The following is a 16,024-nucleotide window of genomic DNA, read 5'->3' as shown; positions in this document are numbered from 1 at the left end:
TTGTATAGTGTATAAGTACAACATGTGAAATTGAGTGCAAGGATGTGGTGCAGTACACCAGCAAAAAACCTTAAATGTTTGATGTACAGTAAAACTGTGAAACAATACCTATATTGATGTACTGTTAAGAGCTCCACAGGATTACCATGCATGCTTAATTTGATTTTCTCTGGATAACCGGTAGGAGGCGTACCGCCTCATCATATTAGTCGCCTCCAAGATTTTGACACGAGGAAGAACGTTTTTCCGCCTTAGGCGGGGTCATCATCTTTCCTTGCAAAGTTTGGCTGTTAATATTGACAGGGATCGGCAAAATTGGGCTAGAACAGAGAGTATTATACCCGACAGTACGTCTTCTAACCGGATCGATCTGAATAGTTTCGCAGCTGTATAAGTGAGCAGTGTAACGTACGGCGGACGTTATCTGACTGCAGTCATGTCCGAGGACCAGAGCTCTCAACCTTGGTCTATCGACAAGGATGACTATGAGTTGCAGGAGGTGATCGGTGAGCTAGCTCTTACCACACATCAATGTCTTGATCACATGATGATGATACAATTACTCTGTCCTCGCATCTCTGGGGCTCGATTGGTGTCTTATTACATTTCAGATCTCCATCAGTAATGCAGTCTCAGCGCTTGCTAGAGTCTGTTTTCAAGGCGCTAGCCTTGCTAGCTAGCCACCCCAGATGCCAACAGGCTGTAATGTTTGGAGACCGCGACCCATATATTTATTGACCGATTTTGTAATGCAAACATGTGATGTAAATAAAATATAGGTAACTTGTTGTTCAAGGGACCATTACAGTTGAAATAATGTGCGCTGGCTAGCAAGACGCTTTGATGCGCGTGTCAGGCGGACTGAATCTCCGACTGTATCAGTTTGGGAGGCTGAAGTCAGATAACATTAAAGATAGTAGACTGTTAACTAGATTGTGGTTTTATGGAAAGGCTTTTATAAATGTAATAAATGGCTTTGATTTGCCTGGACATTTGTGTTATACACGAAGCATAGTTTAACTATGGTATTTGTAGTAAAACGGTTGCAATCCAAATGGTAGCTGGCAAAACGTTTTAATATAAATGACTTACATGTTTATTAGGACCACCACTTCATATTTGGAAGTTCCCTGAAATGTTAACAAATAGGTTTACATTTGTCATCTAAATGGTTTAATTGTGTGTTTTAATAATATCAATGTAAAACATGGGTAACAAATTCTCATCTATATAGTGTGGATGCTGTGGCTTTCTGCATCTATTATGCTACCTCATTCCTTCAATTCCCTATTTCTTTATAATTTATTTCTCTACATTTGTCAATAGCATCAGGATTTGTTTATATTGTAATTTTGTGTTAAACAGGGAGCGGAGCAACCGCAGTGGTCCAGGCCGTATTTTGCAAACCCAGGAATGAGAAAGTGGCAGTTAAACGCATCAATCTTGAGAAATGCCAGACCAGCATGGATGAGCTACTGGTAATTTCTGCTAACTGATCAAATAATAAGACACTCTTCCAACTGGGATTGGATGAGTTTGGACATTCTGCTTCAACCTGTTATTTATTGAGGGTAGTTAGTTGTCTGTGTTCTTAAGAAGTAGTACGTGTCCTAAAAAATGAGCTGAATAAGCATGCTTACTTTATCACACAGTTTGTTTTACTGGCTTATAAATGTGCATTTGTAGGTGTAACATAGGTCATGGGGAAGGCAACATGTCAGCCAATAAGAGAAGGATTAAACTGGCATAGATTTTCTCTGGACTGATTCCACTACAGATCTGAGTCTGTCTCAGATTTAGTTTTACTGTACATGTTCAAAAGTATTGTATTCTTCGTTAAAAGTCTTTATTATCACTGATTGACTTGGTATTTTTCATTTAAAAATCATCAATGGCCACATCTTGAAATTATTTGATGATAAAAACTGGTGGTTGTGCAACCTTGAGCAATAAAAATAGGACTTTTGTTTGCAATCATTCACTAACACTGCCTTTCAAAAACTTCAGGTTTCAGCTTTTGCTGCTTTCTAACATTACTTTTACCTTCTTTGTTTAGAAAGAGATCCAGGCAATGAGTCAGTGCCATCACCCAAATATTGTGTCTTATTACACCTCCTTTGTGGTCAAGGATGAGCTCTGGCTGGCCATGAAGTTACTCAGTGGTGGTTAGTTTCTTCGTCTGTATTATGACTTTAAATGCATTCATGCCTTGAATAAAGGAGTTTTTAAAGTGCTTCACAATACAAAGTCCTTCCACTCATATGTTTTCAGGTTCAGTCCTTGATTTTATAAAGTACATCATTTCCAAAGGAGAGCATAAATCAGGTGTCATGGATGAATCCAGCATTGCCACTATATTAAAAGAAGTGCTTGAGGGTCTGGATTATCTGCACAAAAATGGTCAGATTCACAGGTATGTGGATATTTATGTAGTATGACGTATGGTCCCAGTGCTAAAGGATGCCGGACATGAAATGCCCGCGTTAAGTCAAACTAAGTCATATGTCTGTGTTTTTTTGGCAATCGGCGCGAATCGGTGCATAATGTAAAAAAAAACACGAAGGGTTTAATGCGATGACGTATTGTGTGCTCGTTGTAGTTACATGTATTTCTGTTTTTTGTACAGGGATGTGAAAGCTGGAAATATTCTTTTAGGAGAAGACGGCTCTGTTCAAATCGCAGGTGAAGTTCACTCTGTGCATCTTTGTAAATTTCTTTTGGTCTTATACATGATTCTCCACAGTTTTGGGTTGGGAGAGGGAGTCATAGAGACCAGTATATTACTCGGTAACACTGAGTAATATGTTTACCTAAAACTAAGGAACGTGATAAGAAAATGTACTTCTTTAACTTGTAGTTACGCTGTTAATTTTACATAAATTAAATGACTTAATCAAACTATAACCTAAACCTTAATCATAACCCAAACTGATTTTACTCCATGTATTTATATAGATATATAATTAGCAGGGAGTCATATATTTTGTATTTTGCTTTTCCTGAAGATTTTGGTGTCAGTGCCTTTTTAGCAACTGGTGGAGACATGACAAGAAACAAAGTAAGAAAGACATTTGTAGGAACTCCCTGCTGGATGGCTCCAGAGGTCATGGAACAGGTTAGTGTTGAACAGGTTTCTATTGCTACAGATTCATATATTTTGTAAACAAAATGAATATCTTTTGTTATGATTTAACAGGTCAGGGGATATGATTTTAAAGCTGATATTTGGAGTTTTGGGATTACGGCTATAGAGCTGGCGACCGGGGCTGCTCCATATCACAAATATCCTCCAATGAAGGTGAGCAGCAGGTCTCTGTTGGCACTCAGGAGAATCTGCCATTGAACTAGCAACATAAGTATTTAATGTCAGTAAGGGTTTAAAGGGGTCATATGGCACGAATATGTGTTTTTCTGTGTCATTGGTGTTCATAAATTGCATCTATTAAACACATAAAATTGTTTTTACCTTTGCGTACCTGTCAGTACAATTGCATTGGAACCTGATATGGTTCCAATGGTAAGAGTGTTACATTTCCGTCACACACTTGCGGTATCCGACCAATCACTATGCACTGGTTAACTGGCCAATCATAGCACTTGTAAAAAAATCTGCGCGTTTCAGAGGGGCAGGGCAAAGCTGAGATGCAAACATGCACGGTATGTTGAAAATACAGCGTTTTTGAACCTTAAATCACGTATAAACATTGCATTACATCTAAAACAAATGATAATATTTGTTTTAGCCTTGTCATAGGACCCCTTTAAAGTCATGTGACCTCTGCTAGTTTTCATAAGTCTCCTTGTCTCATTTTTTCTTTTTTGGTGCCATAGGTCCTCATGTTAACCCTTCAGAATGACCCTCCTTGTCTGGAGACTGGAGTTACAGATAAAGAGATGGTCAAAAAGTATGGAAAATCCTTCCGGAAGATGATCTCTTTGTGCCTTCAGAAAGATCCAGAAAAACGGTATGCTTTTAAAAGTTTCTGGTTTTGCACCTCAACATTTTCCGTTATAAATTCTTATTAACTTCATATTTTCATGCAACAGGCCCACAGCTGCTGAGCTTTTAAAACACAAGTTCTTTACAAAAGCCAAGGTGAGATACTGCTTCCTACTGTTTCACAAAGAATGTCTGGGCTACAGCTGGACTAGTAGTTAAAAGTTGCCATTTCCTAAGTAGTAGTGTTAGCACATAAAAGTGTCTGTTTTGTGTAATAACTGCCTTCAGCGGACCAGTTGTTATTTAGTTTGGCCGAAGCAGCAGTCCACCTAAACATTCCCAAATCACCGGTCCAGCATGGTTGCTGTGCTGTAACAGACACATAGGATTAGTGTTTATAAAGGCCAATTCCTGCGCATGGGATGTGCAGTGATGGCTCAGCAGAGTTTTCTTTCATAATGACTATGGCAGTGCAACCTGTATGAACAAGAAGGCCTGTTCAAGTGGCTGTGTTTGCAGTTACATTGTTGCTATTTTACTTCAAAATCAGCATAGAAATCAACAAGTAATTGTTGAAATGTTATATATTTTACATTATGTTTACATTTTCTTAGTTGCAAATATGATGTTTTCCACAATTCTTTCATAGAACAACGAATACTTGAAAGAAAAATTGCTGGAGAGGGCCCCGACAATAGGAGAGCGTTCAAGGAAGGTGGGTGTCAAAATTACTTTATGTTGTGTATTGTTTGTTTAAATGTTTGATAAGACATCAAAGAAACCGTATACCATAAGCTTATAGTTTTATCTTCAAGTGGTCCATGTTTTTACACATGCAAATAGGTGCGCAGGGTTCCTGGCTCCAGCGGGCGGCTCCACAAGACTGAAGACGGCGAATGGGAATGGAGTGATGATGAGCTGGACATGGAGAGCGAGGAAGGCAAGGCCGCAGTGGCCGCTTTACGGGTAACTGCTCGTCTATCTTTATGTTCTGTGTAGATGTTTCGAAATCATGTCTTTCGATGTCTGTGTTTGTCTTTTTAGTCACCAAGAGTAAAGGAGGATGACATGACAAATGCAGAGGTGAGAATTCAGTCCCAATCCCTAAAACTGCGATTTTGATTTTAGTGGTCAAACTAACTTTTGCGTCTGCTTGTATTGAAGATTTTCGCAGCAGATCCGTCAGGTTTTCTGCAGCCGGCACCCGCAGGGCAGTCCGAAGCTCCACACAGCACAAATGAAACCGCCACGATATCAATGTCCTCTCCAGCCCCACAGGTAGGTGTTTCTTCTACAGATGCGTTTCCATTACTTTTCAGATTGTGTAAATTAAATTATTAAAATTATTAAATTATTCCTAATGGAAACATGCCAATTTCATAACAACTCCCATTTATCATTTTACGTGAGGTGTTTTTCCAGAAAACTTGATAAAGGAATATTTAGCAAAACTGCAATGGAAACTGTTTTTGTCACACTTGCGTGTTATGTGGCGTATAAAAAAGTCACCTGATAATTTCTTAAGATACCGCAATATGGTTGGACTAGATTTCTCTTCACACTTCCTCTCAGTAGGTGGTGGTTTGCTACTCCAAAGTTGGTTTGCAACCTGCCATAAAAACAAATGAAGTTTGGCATAAATTACTTGCCTGGAGAGAAAAAAATTCAGTCGCATAACATTGTTTAATGGAAATGCCATCTTTTCACTGTATCAACATTAAGAAAGTATTGCATACATTTTCTGGAAATCTGTAATGGAAAGGCATTTTATGTGACAGGAATGGGAATGAATCTACGATTGGACTTGGGTCAATATTTAAGTTTGAAGGCATAGTTTACAAAAAATTCTGTCATGTTTCACTCATGCCTTTATAATTCCAAACCCATGCTTTTTGATATTAGACTTCTTATTTTTTATGATACTTTTGTGTCGTCTTATTCACCTCTATGTTATAATGATCAACATTTAATCATTGTTAAACCTTTTTCTTCAACTTTTTACCTTCTCACTTTGTTGCATTACACCTCATCAGGTTGTTGGAGGACCTACAACAGTGGGCCAGGACTGCGCAAAAATCCCCATCAGCCTCGTTCTAAGATTAAGGTATTTAGCTTGATCAATGAATGAAAATGGAACATATATTTACATTATGTGTGGTATATCATTTTGTAACAAAATAAATTTTGTGACTTAAAGGGGTAATATGACACGGCTAAAACGAATATTATCGTTTGTTTAAGATATGATGCAATGTTATACACGATTAAAGGTTAAAAAACGCTGTATTTTAGACATACAGTGCATGTTTGTATCTCCTCTTCGCCCTGCCTCTCTGAAATGTGCAGATTTTTTACAAAGCTCATCGTTTTGAAAAGCGAGGTGTGTTGTGATTGGCCAGTTAACCAGTGCGTAGTGATTGGTCGAATACTGCAAGCGTGTGACAGAAATGTAACGCCTCTTACCATACTTGGAACATCAGGTTCCAAAGCAATTGTACTGACAGGTACGCCCATCTTACTTGCGTATACATTTGGGTGGTCTTGGTTAAATCATATCACGAACTGACGTAGATTTGTGGGACTGTGGTTACATGAGGCGTTTCAGGCAGGTGTAGGTGAAAATTCGCTTTTAGATAGAATGCATCTTTTGTACCAACACTTTAATTTTTGCAATTTTACGTTTCTAATACATCCAGGGGCTACTTATAACACACCAAAGAAAAACACGTACTCGCGCCATATGACCCCTTTAAAGTGTTTTGTTACTGTGATGGTAATCGGTCCATATTTTATCAGAGTACCTTGTGAAAGTGTCGCTTCAGCTCTTTCACTTTAGGGTCATTCCTTGTTTGTCTCACAACAGGAATACAAAGAAGGAGCTGAACGATATCAGATTTGAGTTCATGCCAGGGAGAGGTTTGCGCAATTTACTGATTAACTGTCTGCTTCTCTCATATGTTATATTTGCAATAAATTCTAATCTTGATCAGAAAGCTTGTAAAAGTGTGTATGATTAAACTCCCTCTTTATCCAGACACCGCTGATGGAGTGTCTCAGGAGCTTGTGTCTGCAGGACTGGTGGATGGGAGAGACTTAGTCATTGGTGAGTGTGTAAAATGAAAATATGACCTAGTTCAAGTTGCTAGCAAAAGACAAAACCAAATTATGGTTGAATTACTGTTAAATTGAATCCGTCTTATTTCTGTGTTACATTTTAGTTGCAGCCAACTTGCAGAAAATTGTTGATGATCCCCAGACTCACAGAAACGTCACTTTCAAGCTGGTATGTTTGTTATTTCTGCTGAAGTCTTGTGTCTTTGTTCAGGGCTGTAGCTAGTATTTTTTTGAGCTCTGGGCCTCTTTAGAAATTGTTGTGGGTCCCTTTAGACCTGTGGGCCCCTAAAATTGTTCCCACCTTTCAACCTGCTAACTAAGGCTCTGACTTAACTTATGAGCGGTAGTGATTTATATCTTGGAACCATGTTTTTCTTCCATTTATTCCAACAGGCGTCAGGAGTGGACAGCTCCGAAATTCCAGATGACATTAAACTCATGGGATTCGCTCAGCTGAGTATAAGTTAAAAACGCAGTATTACCAGAAACCCAGAAAACACAGACTGTGCACGACAAACGGTGCATTGTAAATGCTTTCATTGGCCTGAAGAAACCACTACTGCCAAAGAAACAGAAGAAACCTGAATACGCATAGGATTAACAAATGTTAAATAGGACTCCATCCGAGTTCATAGGAGCGCACTTCAAATGTTTACAGTATTCATGTATGTTTTTTTTTCTGTTGCTTTAAACATTTGCACAATCTGAACCAACTCCTAATACTGGTAGATGTCAAAAGAATGCCTTACTTTAGTACTACTGAACTGTAGGTAGACAGTAGCTGTGAAACGAATGAGTGACTGTGTGCACTTTCGACGCTCCAGGGAGAGTGTCGTTGAAGAACATTTAAGAAAGACAGCATGTCGACACACTTCTGTAAAGTCAGTTGTTCATTACGCCACTTGCCGATGTGATCGGTCATTTTGTAGCTATGAAGTTTATATTGTCCTGTAACCATGAGAGCCACGTCACCCACTCTTTCACCTTTAAACCTGTCCAGACATACCTGTGTGCACCCACATGCATTTCCGCAGCTCTCGCTTTAGGGATGCATTACCATTTTTTTGCATGGGCTAATGCCAAAATGCATGAATGATTTTGTCTTATAGAAGATACTCTGATCATATTGCTCTTATTAGCTTATGATGAATGGGCCCTCGAAGAAAACCTCCAAGACTTTGTCTCGTAAAGAAAAATCATTAAGAGAAATGAAAACATTTAGTGACGTTTTTAATTAATTTCACACAGTAGCAGATGTTTAAATTCTCTATGCGCAGTTTTGTAAATTGAACATCATTTTGCTGTTTAATTTACATGGGTATCAGTTAAGTATAGTGGCAGCTGTTTCAATAGTATTACAAAACATGATTTGCATTGCTTGAAGGAAGTATCAGTGCATGCAAGCCAGCAAATTGGAAATGTGTTGAAGGATTTTTAAAAGATTTTAACGGAAAAGAAGAAAACCAGAGTGATACATAAAGACTGTTCAATAATTTCTGGCAGATGAATTCCTGAATATTGCAATTGATAATTTAAAACTTGAAAATCTAGTATAAAGCTTATGAAGGATAATCTCTGAATTGAGTGCATGGAGATGAACGACGAAAAGTCGTGTAGAAGATAAAAATGATGTTGAATGATATTGGTTTCTTCAGCAGTAAAGAGGATTACAGCCGTGTCCCCCTCACAGACCAACACAAAACAAAAGACAAGAGTAACTTAAATTGGTCTGTTTGTGTCCCTGTAAATATTTATGTCTGTTGCACATTTCTACTTAATATCATCGGTCTCACCAGTAGACTGATAACTGACTCCTTTTGTATATAGACAGAACATGTATTCATATGTGTTTTTATTTCTCCCCTTAACAAAAGCAACTTTGTCATTATTGCCTCTGGTTTTCTGTGGCCCAATAACTGTTTTTATCTTTTGCTTGATTTGTTTTTGTTCTTCTACACTCCATCTCATGGTTATGGTTTCCTTTTTTTTTTTTAGATTGTTCTGTCTATTTTAAACAGTGGTTTTAAACCCATTTCAGACACGGTCAATGATTCATTCGCTGTTACTTTCGCACATGTGTGTGTTTGTGGAATAGACTTTATGTGAGTGGTGTTCTCAAGTATAAACAGTGAATGTGGGTGGGATCTCGGAGTACTTGGTCAACAAATCCTGTAAATGATAAAATTTATGTTGTTTATACAGTGTATAATATAATCTGTATACAGTACATACTGTTCTGGGTTGGCCTTTATATGGAACGAACGTGCTGGTTTGTCTTATGTTTTTCTTATTTTGGTTTGTGTTGGGAAACATTTGGCTCAAAGTGTTTCATTACTAAAAATTGGTAGGTGGTTGAAATCCACTAAGTCCCCCCTCTTCATTTTAATTTTACTCCACCAGCAGTGAAGCTTTCCAACAAGCCAACCTACACCCCTCTCTCATTTAGTATCTATCTTTTCTTCCTTTAGATGTTGAAGACATTGTTAGAGCAGTTTGAAGGGATTCTTAATAATAATTGTAACACTCAATTTTATTTGTAAATGCACTTTGTTCATGTTCAAAGCGCTAGATACATGGGACCTCATTTTACTCTTATCATTGTGAAAATGATCATGGCAGACAGCTTAAATTTCACCCCAAATTAAAAATGATTTTAAAATTTACTTTAAAATGTATTCTTCTGTGAGAAAGAAGAAAGAAAGGTCTACAGGTTTGAAACGACAAGAGGGTGAGTAAATGACAGACTTTTCATTTTTGGGTGAACTATCCCTTAAAGCAGACAAAAGACAATTATTTCACACAACATCCGAGTCAGAAATGCTGTCATCATGTTGTAGCATCTTTCTCACTATCCTTTTCACATTCACCTCAGTAGTTGTGAGATAAACGTAGTATTTATTTTCACAGCTGAGCAGGTGGGTTGGCTGTCCTTTCTGGTATTCCTGGGAAGTAATTCAACTGAGCACTTTGAAAAGGAAAATTGTATGCTTGTTTCCTTAAAAGCACCTAAAATGTGTTCAAACTGATTTGACTTCATATTAAGACATCATTGAAGAAAGCTGATCTCTTTACAATACACATTTAATAGTTTGTGTGTTGATGTTTGTTTCTATCAGGTGAGTTATTTGAGATCATTTCAATTTCTCTCTTCACATCAATCGAGTGAATACAGCTCTTTGAAGAAGGGTTTGGCTATAGATAATTAATTGGATTGTTTAAACAGCTTTTGCAGTTTCAGTTTTGTTTTGCGTTTGTAAGTTTGTAAATGGCCTGTCACAGCACAGAAGCAATGGAGCTATAACTCACCTGATATGTTGTGTTAAGGTGAATGGTAGGACACGGTATAGTATTTGGGGTTTTGGTGCATGTGTATTCAATTATTTTGAATAATTATCAATAAAGAATTAAACAATGAATTTTCCCTGCAAGCTTGTGTGAATGCGTTGTGGTTTTACTATTAATTTTGTTGTCACTTGGTACATTGTTAAAGTTTCTAGTAATCTCCGTAGTCTTGTCTGGCGCAATTGAATTGTTGTTATAAAGTTTAATGATACAGCGCTCTTGAATTTCTCAACAATATTTATTATGCTGCTTCGGTTGTAAAAAACTAGAGCTTCTGTTAAAAAATAACCAGCTTTTGCATGTGCTTTTTGATGGTCAAGCGTGATGTAGAATGAGTATGCAGAAAATACATAACTGTATTTTTGCTTTGAAGGTTTATCATAAAATTCAAACACGTGTAGAATGTTGATAGGGAACAATTAAAAATTTCAAGATAATTTATTCTTAATAGTTATTATTGATTGTATAAATATATGAGGAATTAAGCACAATTCAATTTCAGAATAAGATGTTTACATACAGTTCACTTACACAATAACTATTGGATTTACATTCAGCCGATTCTGTAATGTAGATGTAAACCTATCCAACACTATATTTACCATAAGTTCAGCTTTGGCAGAAATAAGAAGCCTTATTACCACAATACTTTGAACATTGCTCTCTATGTTCTGACCTATTTACATAATCCTGCAGTTAAACATTAATTAGATGTTAATTTAATATAACCACCCACAAGCTTTCTTGCCTTTATGCAGTGAACACTCTCCTGTGTTTTCTGTCAATCACCATGGTTGACTTTGGGGAGATTCTTGAAGCCTTAGGAGGCTTTGGGGTTTTCCAAAAGGTTCTCCTTTTTGCACTGTGCTTCCCGAACCTCATACTGCCTTTTCATTTTGCCAGCGTCCTCTTCAACAATGCCAACACCAGCCACCATTGCAACACAAATTGGATTCTACAGGTGGGTCCAAATTTGTCAAAGGAAGAGCAGCTTCACCTGACTGTACCCATACTCGAGGATGGTTCCTTTAGTCCCTGTCTGATGTACAAACCTGTGGATCTGAATCTCAGTGCTATACAGGAATATGGCTTGAATGAAACCTCTTCTTGCATTGATGGATGGGTTCATAATGATGCTATGTACGACTCGACTATTATCACAGATGTAAGTTCAACAAGTAATGAGCTTAAATGAGCTGTTTTAAATGGTAACTTTAATTTACTTGTGTAGTTCTGTTTCATATATTTATGAAGCCTGTATGCTGATTTTTTTTGTTTTACAGTTTGATCTTGTTTGTGGCAATGCAAATTCACTTAGGGTTGCACAAACGGTATTAATGGCTGGAATACTAGTTGGAGGTCTGCTCTTTGGCCCTCTTTCAGAATCGTAAGTGATCAAAAATATTTGTTTGATGCTTTTCGGAATGCACGTCCTAAAACGTGTGCACACTGTGGATTTCTACACATTAAAATTAATGTAAGAGCTGGAATTACATAAAAGTAACTAATTTAATGACTTTTTAGAAAGCTACCTTTTTTAACCCCAGGTTGGGACGCAAACGGGCCACACAGATTCCTGTGGTGCTCATGCTCATTTTCACAGTGGTGACTGGACTGGCTCCCTACTTTTATGTGTATGTCATATCCCAGTTTATCATTGGTATCTGCTATGGAGGATTTCGGATCAACTGTGTTATCCTTGGTATGTTACATAAATCATCATTTTCTTTAAATTACATCATGCTGGCTATCAGCAGACTGACATGTACATATTAATGTCAAACAAAGAATACTATAAAAAAGCCTTTTAATTTTCTTTATCCTTATCAACACAGTAGTTTTTGTGTTAGTTTAATCATAAACCTACTGTGTTGTGGGACTATAAAGCACAGCACTGTTATTGCTGTCTTTATCATCATGACACTCATGACTCTTTGTTGTAGCCACTGAGTGGACTGGAACCGCTCAGAGATCCTATGGATCCTGTTTGAGTCAGGTACTGTCATCTCTGGGACAGGTCGTCTTTCTTGCCCTCATATATTACTTGAGGGACTGGAGAATGTGCCAGTTTATAATGGCCGCTCCTATTGGATTTGTGGTCCTCTACATATGGTATGTGTTTAATAGAAGTTTTTAAAAAACATAGCTATTAAAGGAATAGTTCACCCAAAATGAAATTCTCTTACAAATTAAACACAATCATACTCACACTCAACAAAAATGGGATTGTTTTTTCACATGTCTACTGAGAATGCAATTCCAGATTTATGGATGTGACAATTTGAGTCAAAACAGTTCAGACATCTGAAAAATATCACTCTATCCATACAAGGGTTTTTTATAAGAAACAAAAATAAATGCAGGAAGTGATAAAAAAAAGGATGCACATTTCTGAGAGACAGCATACTGTTGGATTTCTGTGAATTAAAATGCAAAAACCCGAAGCGAAAATTCCCAACAAACAGAAAAGGAATGGCTCTTAATTCAATTTTCAATTCAGTTTATTTATATAGCGCTTCTCACCATGTGCAGTGTTCCAAAGCAGCTTTACAGCAGAAAATAAGAAAAAGTAGAAAAAGACAAAAAAGGTAAAACACAGCACAGTGCATGGTGTTTAAAGTGAAGAAAGTAAATATTGAGTAAATTATGACTGTTTTTTATGAAAAATTATGAATTTTTTTAGGGGTGAACTATTCCTTTACCTATCTATTATTTAGGCACAGTAATTCAGTGGTGGAAGTTTACAAGATATTACTTGACACTTTGTTCTGAGTAGTGAAGTAAATACTGAATTTGATGTGTATACCGATATAGGTTTATTCCAGAATCTGCTAGGTGGCTTCTTGACCGTGGTAGACCTGAAGATGCGAAAGAGCTCATTCAGAAGGCAGCTAAGATCAACAAACGCACAATTCCTGAGTCATTAATGGAGAAGGTGACGTGATTAATAATCAAGACAACATGATAGATGCATCTCAACTGAATAATTGAAATCATTGTTTGATGTTATAGGTCTTATCAGAAAAACCTGCCGAAAGAGAGGGGATAAAAATCCTTTTTGCTTCACCTGTGCTCAGGAAATATTTTATAATTATTAGCTTTGCATGGTGAGTTCATTTTCCAAGCATTTTTTAAAGTTTAAAAAGTTAAATACATGATTTTTACATAAAATCATCCGACATCATGTAGATAAGAACATCATGTGAATTTAAAAGCTTGATATGTTTAACAATGACTGAGTAAGACCATGTCAAAGATTGACATTTATGTTAAGCTAGCCTAATATAGTTTTTTTGTCTAAATTATAAAATACAATTGAATATTTTATTTTATTTTTTAAATTCAATCCTTTCAGTATTATAATTGAAAATATTTGAAAAAATATTGTAATCCGAGATATAAACATTTACAGTGACAAACACGAATTGTCATTTTTTTGGCTATGACTACTATAATACTTTAGCGTGGATTTCACAGATTTATGCATTTTCAAACATACATTTCAAAATAAACTTGCGTTTGCTTTGTTTATATTCAGGGCGGCTTTAACCCAGGCATACTACAGCCTCTCTCTGAATGTGGGGAAGTTTGGCCTTAATATTTTCCTCACTCAGCTCATATTTGGCCTCTCTGAGTTGCCTGTCCACTTTGTATGCATATGGTTGTTGGAAGCAGTTGGAAGGAAGGCAAGTCTTATGGGAACTCTCCTAGTGGGAGGCCTTTTCTGTATCCTGACTATTGCAATTCCGCAAGGTAGTTCCTCAATATTATTTTGTTTGTAAAGCTATATAAAGTGAGTGATTTAAACATTGCAAAACTCTGCAGGCAATTACATAGCTGTCACTGCTCTTGCCACATTTGGAAGACTTCTCATGAACGGGGCAGGCAGTGTTACCAACGTTTATATTCAAGAACTGTTTCCCACCTCTATCCGGTAGGCACAAGCACCAGTATGTGCATTAATGAGACATTATTTTTAATGCAATTATATAATAAGTCACTTGTGTATTTGTAGTCAGACGGCCACAGGACTTGGTGCCACAGCTGCTCGAGTAGGAAGTTTGTTGTCTCCTGTTCTGGGCATGTTGGAGGTCTACCATTATTCCATTCCCACTGTGGTGTTTAGCAGCTTAGCAATAACAAGTGGGGCACTGGTCTTCATGCTTCCTGAGACCAGATGTACTGAACTGCCCGATTCCGTAGAGGAGGCTGAAGGCAAACGGTATTTGTACAGTACTACTACTGCATTGTGTTGTTTAAAGTGGTTCTCAAACTTTTTCGGTGTAAGGCCCCCTTTGTGTAGAATCCATTGCTTTATGGCCCCCCAAATAAAGACTTATAATCTCAAACTTAGAATTTTGATTAAACGAAAAATATATTCAGTTATACAATGCAGGAACATAAATTATTTGGGTTTGTGGTCTTATTTTTCTGATGTTTGATTGCATAAAATATATGATATATTTTTGATATTTCATAAAATGCCACAAAATCTGTAGCCCTCCTGGACCCCTATTAGGGTCACCCAGTTTGAGAATTGGTTTAAATTTAAAGCTATTTCTATTACGTTTTATTTTTATTTAAAAAAGGTTTAAGGCGGGCATAACACACTGGGTTTCTGCCAATCTCATATTAAGGGGAAGGCTCAACTAAAGCACGTGCTAACCCATTGTCAACAAAACACAGACATCAGTTTCACTCAATGCATGAGGTTCATGTTCGGCATCTTTTAGCGCTGGGGCAGCTCCATATATCAGTTTCAAACGATCTCCAAATACAGGGTTATATCCACCGCTTATATAACATTAATCAATGCAGTGAACAAACAAACACCTGATCATCGCACACGTATGCGCTCTCTCTCTCTCTTACAAGTGAAAGTGACATTTGCACATGCTCCTTCTCCTGCTCTCCTGTGGCCGCGTGTTTTTCCGGAAGAATTGTCCAATAATGACTAAGAAAAGTTGTTGCGAAACAGTTTTGTATGTTGGAAAAAACTTTCCAAAACCTGTACGATCGCTGGGGGAGTGTAAGGAGCTCGTTTTTTGACAAGTTGACCATGTTATGCTTCGACTAAAACTTATAAGTGCAAGCAAATTTTAAAAAGAGAATGACCCACATTGATATTCATTGCCAATAAACACTGTAGTTTTATATATTTCACTGGGACTTTAAAGGTTCCTTTTTGTGCCTTTTTGGGGTACATAAATGTACCCTAAGGACAAAGCTGTATTGTACCAGATAACAGTTAGGAGAATAAAACATTTAACTGTACCTTTGAAGGTACACTATAGAGTACAATAATGCAACCAAAAAAGTTCAACATTATGTTGTTTTTGTATACCTGTAAAGGTTTAGAAATGAAACCTTAGAGTACCACCCCAGCAGACAGTGCACCATACCAATGTCACACATATTGTAAAAATGTATTTATTTGAGAGACAAAATATTTTTTTTTGTCAAAATAAATAACTGTATATCTGTATTTACCCCATGAAGGAAACCGAGGATGTCAGCTAAGGATTGGGATGAAGTCAATGCAACCAAATTATAAGGCCTTAACTTGTGTGAAGTTGTTTTTGTGTGTCTCATTTTCTATTAAACATGTTTTTGTATTGTTTTGATGTG

The 16,024-nt window shown here is 37.1% G+C and overlaps 2 protein-coding genes across 4 annotated transcripts; both read left to right on the top strand.

The window, feature by feature from the left end:
* The first annotated feature begins 228 nt into the window (after window positions 1-228).
* On the top strand, window positions 229-9,717 carry oxsr1a (oxidative stress responsive kinase 1a). The gene is made up of 18 exons (XM_056744160.1): window positions 229-506; window positions 1,366-1,478; window positions 2,057-2,165; window positions 2,272-2,413; window positions 2,627-2,682; window positions 3,006-3,115; window positions 3,197-3,298; window positions 3,832-3,965; window positions 4,048-4,096; window positions 4,590-4,655; window positions 4,784-4,906; window positions 4,985-5,023; window positions 5,105-5,218; window positions 5,974-6,044; window positions 6,804-6,856; window positions 6,975-7,043; window positions 7,159-7,223; window positions 7,448-9,717. The coding sequence occupies exons 1-18, from the start codon at window positions 437-439 to the stop codon at window positions 7,520-7,522; spliced, it is 1,560 nt and encodes a 519-aa protein (XP_056600138.1). The 5' UTR covers window positions 229-436; the 3' UTR covers window positions 7,523-9,717.
* Window positions 9,718-11,149: 1,432 nt separating this feature from the next.
* Window positions 11,150-16,016, top strand: slc22a13a (solute carrier family 22 member 13a). 3 transcript variants are annotated; one of them, XM_056742834.1, is made up of 10 exons: window positions 11,150-11,561; window positions 11,680-11,783; window positions 11,944-12,098; window positions 12,340-12,508; window positions 13,211-13,331; window positions 13,409-13,503; window positions 13,935-14,149; window positions 14,222-14,330; window positions 14,412-14,618; window positions 15,896-16,016. In XM_056742834.1, exons 1-10 carry the CDS (start codon window positions 11,187-11,189, stop codon window positions 15,948-15,950), a joined length of 1,605 nt encoding a protein of 534 aa, XP_056598812.1. In that variant the 5' UTR covers window positions 11,150-11,186; the 3' UTR covers window positions 15,951-16,016. The 3 variants fall into 3 exon arrangements, with proteins under 3 accessions (XP_056598812.1, XP_056598811.1, XP_056598813.1); XM_056742833.1 differs by having other exon boundaries at window positions 14,412-16,016; XM_056742835.1 differs by lacking the exon at window positions 15,896-16,016 and having other exon boundaries at window positions 14,416-14,585.
* Window positions 16,017-16,024: the final 8 nt, after the last annotated feature.

This window comes from Triplophysa dalaica, chromosome 3, assembly GCF_015846415.1.
Source record: "Triplophysa dalaica isolate WHDGS20190420 chromosome 3, ASM1584641v1, whole genome shotgun sequence".
Classification (NCBI taxonomy): domain Eukaryota; kingdom Metazoa; phylum Chordata; class Actinopteri; order Cypriniformes; family Nemacheilidae; genus Triplophysa; species Triplophysa dalaica.
The sequence above is the reverse complement of the archived record's forward strand: the minus strand, read 5'-3'. Positions and strand labels throughout refer to the sequence as shown.

Excerpts from the sequence above, each read along its gene's own strand:
- oxsr1a (XM_056744160.1), top strand. The coding sequence starts at position 437 with ATGTCCGAGGACCAGAGCTCTCAACCTTGGTCTATCGACAAGGATGAC. Across the intron at positions 3,116-3,196 it reads CTCCAGAGGTCATGGAACAG|GTCAGGGGATATGATTTTAA; the intron begins GTTAGTGTTGAA and ends ATGATTTAACAG. Across the intron at positions 6,857-6,974 it reads TGAGTTCATGCCAGGGAGAG|ACACCGCTGATGGAGTGTCT; the intron begins GTTTGCGCAATT and ends CTCTTTATCCAG.
- slc22a13a (XM_056742833.1), top strand. The coding sequence starts at position 11,187 with ATGGTTGACTTTGGGGAGATTCTTGAAGCCTTAGGAGGCTTTGGGGTT. Across the intron at positions 11,784-11,943 it reads TTTGGCCCTCTTTCAGAATC|GTTGGGACGCAAACGGGCCA; the intron begins GTAAGTGATCAA and ends TTTTAACCCCAG. Across the intron at positions 12,509-13,210 it reads TTTGTGGTCCTCTACATATG|GTTTATTCCAGAATCTGCTA; the intron begins GTATGTGTTTAA and ends ATACCGATATAG.